The sequence below is a fragment of the Diospyros lotus genome, chromosome 3 (assembly GCF_014633365.1).
Source record: "Diospyros lotus cultivar Yz01 chromosome 3, ASM1463336v1, whole genome shotgun sequence".
Lineage (NCBI taxonomy): Eukaryota > Viridiplantae > Streptophyta > Magnoliopsida > Ericales > Ebenaceae > Diospyros > Diospyros lotus.
This window is the reverse complement of record NC_068340.1, coordinates 498,041-505,590: the sequence shown is the minus strand read 5'-3', so window position 1 is coordinate 505,590 and position 7,550 is coordinate 498,041. Positions and strand designations below refer to the sequence as shown.

The window sequence follows — 7,550 nt, the reverse complement described above, 5'->3', positions numbered from 1 at the left end:
AATCACAATTCTACCAACAAGCAATGGTTACCACCACAGGATAACCCCCAAACCTAATGGCCACCCCCACACGATGACCTGCTAGTTGTTGGAAAAGAAAATCACATAATTTAAAACCACAGAGGTTACCAGTACAGATCTCAGGGCTAAGATCTGTGAGTGATGTAGGATCAAATCTGGAATAGAAGAAGGGCATCTCGATCTCCACACACTGCCGCATGCAAGGCCACACGCTGCTGGCCGACAGGCGAGTAAGCAGCCACATGTCGTTCAAGAAGATGACCCATGACTTGCTAGATCCGGATCTGGGGTTCTTTCAACCCAACTCACAACTTGCAAAGAATAATCGAATTGAGATAAGATTTGATATGGAACTCACTCACTGTGAAATCGAATCTGAAAACGATGGGGGTTTTTTAGATCTGATTCGAACAAGCACTACCCAGGAGCCAAACGAGGCTCTGATACCAATTGTTGCGAAAAATCTCTACAAAACAAATGGGTTAGTGCAATAACATCGAATCGGATTTAATCGAAAACTAAGACAATATACAAAGTACCGATAACAGCAACAAGAAGATGAACACGAAGTAAAAAAACTCCTTGTTTAGATAACGTTCAAGGCTCAGATTTGAAGAGTTCGTTCACTACTTTGGTAACGCCAACAAATAGGAACCACAAGCCACAACGAAGCCCTCAAACCGAATGCCCAGAAAGCCTCAACACCTCTCGGTCGAACACAAACGAAGCCCTCTCTCACCCAATCGATCAAAGCCACACACAGTAGGTTACCACAGGACGTAGATCGGTCACAAGGACATAGGGTAGAAAGCACAAATTAAAGAGAAAAGCTTACCCAAGAATGGATGCCATCTCTCAACAAAATAAGGCATCCATAGGGTAGAAAGCACAAATCGAAACCCCTCTAAATAAGGCACACGCATCACCAACAAATAGGTCAAGATCAACAAGGACAGATGCGGTCTCTCAACATGGAAAGAAGCATCGGACCGACATGGAAACGAAGCCATGGAAGATCAGCCGCAAAAGGAAACCACGAAGGAAGTAATCGGCCAAGCAAGGTGTAACACCCCGCTTTCCCGGGCGCGTTATAAACTTGGGACAATTCCGGGACAGTAAAATTTTTTTTTTCTTCCAAACACTAAAGCTAAACCACATCATCCCTCGAATCCGTCCCAGAATTCCCATACATTAATCTTGAAAGAGAATCACTATACATATCAAATGCGGAAGCAATGATCGAAACCTAATATCTTAACATTGATCATAAATCAATTCTTACATCTTCATTAACCACAAGGATATACATCAACATTTCTCAAAACATTCAGAATCTAAAGTAGCAGAACTTAAATATAGGGGCTACGTAACATACATTTCATTCTTCATGCACTCTACTAAGTGTCATTTCATGCATCATTTATCCTCGAATCTGCTACAATCTCCATCTGGAACATTTGAATATTCCAGGGACAAAACCCAAGTTAGATGATGAATTATCTAAGTAAGCGTACATAATGCTATGTCATGTGTGTATGCAATGTCTTTCCTCGTAGGTGTTAACTGCACCTCTCATGCTACCTACCATGTTTGTGGCCATCTCTTTCGAAGCCGGGGTGTATGGGTGCACCCTTGGTAAAGCAGCGATGCTAGTTCGTACTCCCTACGGCCACAAATGCGCGTGATCGATGATATCAATGTGTATTTATGCATTTTATAATCATGTCATGTATGCAGTCTACGTGATGGTACATATCAGAGTATGTCAATATAATAAAAACAATTTCGAGGAATATAAACCAAGCATTTTTCATAAAACAAATTCTTACATCTTCATTAACCACAAGGATATACATCAACATTCCTCAAAACATTCAGAATCTAAAGTAGCAGAACTTAAATATAGGGGCTACGTAACATACATTTCATTCTTCATGCACTCTACTAAGTGCCATTTCATGCATCATTTATCCTCGAATCTGCTACAATCTCCATCTGGAACGTTTGAATATTCCAGGGACAAAACCCAAGTTAGATGATGAATCATCTAAGTAAGCGTACATAATGTTATGTCATGTGTGTATGCAATGTTTTTCCTCATAGGTGTTAACTGCACCTCTCATGCTACCTACCATTTTTGCAGCCACCTCTTTCGAAGCCGGGGTGTATGGGTGCACGCTTAGTAAAGCAGCGATGCCAGTTTGTACTCCCTACGGCCACAAATGAGCGTGATCGATGATATCAATGTGTATTTATGTATTTTATAGTCATGTCATGTATGCAGTCTACGTGATGGTACATATCAGAGTATGTCAATATAATGAAAACATTTTCGAGAAATATAAACCAAGTATTTTTCATAAAACTAACTTTAATCGGGAAGTACCATTTACCTTCTCAAGCTTATCGGGCTACCTCGATATTTGCGCTTGCCTTGAAATACGTGCATCGCCTCGATTTGCATGCTGACCTCAAAATTTGCATAAGTCACTTTAACTTATTCCTCAAAGCATCCTAATCACCATAATTATTTAAATAAACATTAAAACCTATTTTTTCATAATTTCTAGCATTTTCTATAATTTTCTCTCTATTTCTTCCTATTTTTCCTCAATAAATCCAAACTAAATTTTTCTAAAATATTTTCTCAAATATTTCACTACGACAATTCATAAAATAACACTCTTGAATTTTTGAAATTTTCTAGAGAATTTTACTTACTTTGACTTAGCCTCTTCGGCTTCCTCGATATGCGTGCTATATCCTCGAAACGCGTGCCCGAACTATTTTCTTGCCTAAAATCTCTGGGATATTATTGAAATATAATTTTCTATTTTTCAGAATTTTCTAGGAGTTTTTCCATTATTTTCCTATTTTCTTTTCTTTCTTTCTCTTTTCTTTTTCTTTTTCTTTTTTCTTCTCCCTCCTCCTCCTTCTTCTTCTTCCTCCTCCCCTGCTCCTACAACTCCTTCTTTCCTCTTTCTTTCTTTCTTCTTTTCTTTTTCTTTTTCATTTCTTTCTCCTTTCTTCTTCTTTTTCTTCTTCTTCTTCTCATCCTCTTCCTTTCTGCAACTTCTCTGCTCCTTCTTCTTCGCAATAGCCATGCTCGCGCACGACCTTGCTCCGTGGGCCATCACGGTCACCCCAACGGCCACCATCGACGTCATCGCCCGTCGCCATGAGCCGTCATCGCGGTCACACCCTGCTGCCATCATCGCGGCAGCTGTTCCAGCTTGATGAGCCTGCGGCCATGGCTGCCATGGCCATGGGTTTGCTGCTCTCGGCAGCCTCTCAGGCCTCCATTGCCGTCACCAACCTTGCCGGCCACTGCCAAGGCCGACACTGACAGCCTGCGTTGCCTCCTTGCTGCTATCAGCCTCCTTTACAATGCTGGCCGCATCGCCCACTTGCTGCTATGGCCGAATTTGGCCATTGCAGGTTGCTTCCATTGCCACCATTCTATCTCTCCCTCTCTCTCTCCCACTTGCTTGCTGCTCTTAATCAGCCAAAACCATTGCCAATTTATAGCCTCCACTGCCTTGGCCGCTACTCCATTTGAATGTGTATAAATATGTATATATCTATCATATTTATTGCTCCATCCCTTAAATCTTTCTGCCATATCTTCCTTAAATCCCGTTGCTCAAATCCTACTGCCATAATTTCTCCATTTTGCAGCCGAAATCTCGGCCATTAAAGCTTCACAGAAGCTTCGCAAGGCCAGCTTGCACACACGCACGATGCATATATATATATATATTTATAACTATTATATAATACACTAACATATAAGAGAAATTACACTTTTAATTCCCATAATTCATCTAATATCACTTGGGTAATTTTTTTATTGCAACCATGCCCTCAAATATCGATTAAATTTACATTTCAATGCCAAAAATACAAAATTAATAACTTCAAAGTTACTCAATAATGACGACTTTGCCCCAGTGTCCTCACTAGGCTATCGCTTCATCTTGAAACCACTAAAGGGTTGACCATCACACAAAACTGAAGCCCCCCTAGGGTTCCGTTGATTTTTTGGGAGTCCAATACGACGATTCGGTTTTACAACCTAAATGGGAGCTGTATTTTAGCTGTACCGAAAACTGTTTCTGATTCGATTTTTTTCGATACCATAAATCTTATCTCGATACGCTCGTAGAGACCATATAATTTTTCTTAGACAATTTCACTCCGAAGCACTCCCTGCAGTTGATTTGGTACTTATAATTGCTATCAAGCTAATTTTTCGGTATTCTAAACTTATTAAAATTATGTGGCAACCTTATCTAAACATGGGGTATTACACAAGGAAACGAGAGAGAGAGAGAGAGAGAGAGAGAGAGAGAAATAGGCTAGGGTTCGGTCGAAAAAACGAAACACCAAGAGAATGGGCAGAACAAAAGGGCTTTTATATGTGGACTTAGGGCTTAGGAGATAATGGGCCGAGGAAGTGGGCTTCTCCCACTTGAGCAAATGGGTTGAGGCTCATTTCTCTTCCAAAATGGGAATAGGGATTGTGGCCCAACTTCTAAAATGGATTACCTAAAAGTGATGGCGAAATTGAGTTCTTCAATCCCGGGCCAAAGCCTATGAAGATATAATCTACCTAAAAAAAATCGTCATTAGCTTGAGTCTCATTAGAAAACACAAAACCCACGCTATCCCACCTAGAATCACAAATATGATGGGACGGGTACCCACCACACCGGTGGGCCCATGTGTACAATTTTTTTATACTACACCGGCGGCTGGCCCATGTGTACATACATTTATGTTAAATATGAACATTGATGCATTAAAAATTTTGTGATAAATGCATTTTTTTATCTAATGAATAATTAATATTATGATTTGAATTAAAAAACTTCAAATTATGAGTATGAGAGGTTTATTATTGCGTTATTCTCATTTTGTTGTGATATATTAATTCTCTCGTGAAGAATTCATTGAGTTAATTTTAATTTGTAAATATCGTGATCAAATCCAATCAATTTTAATGTGATTGTTATTTTTTTAAATGAAAAATTCAATAAAAAAATGTGTGAAAAATTCAGAGTTGTGGCACTATTTCTTTTTTTCCTCAATTTTCTAATTTTTATGCCTTTTTTAATGCTTGATTTTTGAAAACAAAATCAGAAAAAAATAGTTGCACTATTCAAAAACATTAGAATTTTGTGCACATGTATTTTTCATTAAACTTTTGATTCACAAAAGAGTCATATCAAATTCATTGATATTCATTGAATTTCATATATATATATAAAGATTGTTATGGAAATTACATTAAGTCACTGTATACTGGTTTGATTACTCGTTTGTGCATTAATCAATATACATCGGATCATTACTATAAAATCATTTAGTTTGGCTGTCATTATTTTTGTAAGTTAGTTATATATATGGGACATGTGAAAGTTGTATGATCTTGTTTATAGATATGATTTAGTTTCCCCCTATCATTTTACATATAAGAGAAAATAATTATATGGGGTGTGTGGTCCAACATATACAAAAAATTTCTAATTGATGAAGTTTTATATATTATCTATATGTAAATTGAGCAACTTAGTAATCGAAATCAGTAGCTCTTACAGAAATTGTCAGAATTTGTTTACATATAATTCAATTGATTTAAGAGAGGTTATAGTTAATCTCCATTTCTTTTTCTTTCAAAAAAGATATTGTAAATTTATATATCGTTGCTTACGTTATGACCAATGTATGATTTGATTAAATAAAAATGTATAAATATAAATTTAATTACAAAGACAAGTAGTCACAACGAACAGTGAAATAATGTCATGAATTATCTAGAATTGTTACTGTTATTAATATTTTTCTTAACTAAAAGAAATAAAAATTTGAACAAATGCTGATGATATCATTGTAAAGTTTGAGAGTTATTCCGTCGTCTCACAATTCTCGGATTTGTAATAATTAAATAATAAAAGTAATCAATTTTTTTTAGCAAAATAAAATAATAATTCAATTTAATCAAATTGGAAGCAATCGTACCAAGTCCATTTATTGACCACGATTTTAAATTTATATAGTACAAGGATCTCAAACTGGTATCCTTATAATTTATTGCCAACAACAACAAGGAGGACTCGGATAAACTATTTAGATTGTGAGTGGGCACTAAACCACACTAGCAATCATTGCCTTGTTGAGTCTTGCTTCTTGAACTTGGAGAACATCTGACGCTTTGACAATCTTCAAACGCAAAGGTGAGTTATTATTTAAAGCAGGACGCCTATCGAACTCAGAAACGATCCCAACATAGCTCTTAGGTATATTCTGACAAAACTCACAAACTGAGGGATCAAAAAGCAAGACGTATTCATTGTCTCTGAATTTCTCAAACTTGAACCAAATCGGTCCTGGACCTCCTGGGAATCCTATCCTCCCACTTGCTGTAATGATCCATGCACCCACTGTGCTATCATATGGGCCAACAATCCACGCATTTGGTAAAAGCAAACAAAGTTGAGAAGGGAAGTGGATGTTCAAATCAGTGGACTCATAGATAACATTACCTACTTTATAATCATAGGTACTGTAGTTGGCACCGTAGAATACTACTGGCTGACCCAACGATGAATCTGAACTTTCTTGGTAGATATCCCCTGGGCAGAATGGACTTGTGGTATAAAAACCACCTCCATCTCCACTAAACGCTGGTAGGAGGTAGTATCGGGTGCCAGTGACGACTTTATCGCCGGAGGAGTCGTACAAGGGCTCAGGATTATCAGCCATAAGAAGGTTTGGGAGCAAGGAAAGGAGAAGGAAGGAGAGTAGTAGCAGCAGTGAGCTCTTCATTTTGTTGATGTTTTTCAAGACTTTCTTTCTCTTTTATTTTTTTGTGGGCAGAAAAGCAAAGCTGAGTGGCTTGAATTTATAGAGACGGAAGATGAGAAAAAAAAATTAAATTATGATCAGATCAATTTATTGTGAAAGCAACATTTATTTCTCTATCATCAATTTTCACGTGACTTAGGTTCACGATGTATATGTACTGTTTATGCATTATGCTTGTTTGTTTTTTTTCCTTGTCTGACTGTCCACGAAATGGATTATTAATTACTCTTCCAATATTGCCTTTGATTATCCTTTTGAATTCATTTTATTAATATTATAAAAATGTATTAGTAAATTCTATGTAAAACAGTTAAATTAAAAAATAATGTGTAAAACGAGTATGGTAGTTCTGTATATATATATATATATATCTCAACTAAATACAAAATAGTTCATTTATGTAGGACAAAACAATCAAATGGTTACAATTTATTGAGCTGCAGATTGAATTTACGAGGTTTGGCTTGAGTTTGACTGAGTTTGAGATGGCTTAACACTTGACAACAATTAATAGTTCACGTTAGTGTTCAATTATTTGTCCTCATATTTTACTCTTTTTTTTTTTTCTCTTTTTCTAGTGAGGTTCAATTTCGATCTAGTGATGAAGAAAATGGGTCCAACAAACAAAAGGAAGAAATTTTCGAGAAAGGAAGGAATGAAGT

The 7,550-nt window shown here is 36.9% G+C and overlaps 1 protein-coding gene across 1 annotated transcript; it reads right to left on the bottom strand.

The window, feature by feature from the left end:
- Positions 1–6,168: 6,168 nt before the first annotated feature.
- LOC127798376 (kunitz trypsin inhibitor 5-like) lies at positions 6,169–6,786 on the bottom strand. Its single transcript, XM_052331908.1, has one exon. The coding sequence runs from the start codon at positions 6,784–6,786 to the stop codon at positions 6,169–6,171; it is 618 nt and encodes a 205-aa protein (XP_052187868.1).
- Between the last annotated feature and the right edge of the window lie 764 nt (positions 6,787–7,550).

What these genes read in the sequence shown, in the direction of transcription:
- LOC127798376 (XM_052331908.1), bottom strand. Translation starts at nt 6,786, where the DNA reads ATGGCTGATAATCCTGAGCCCTTGTACGACTCCTCCGGCGATAAAGTC.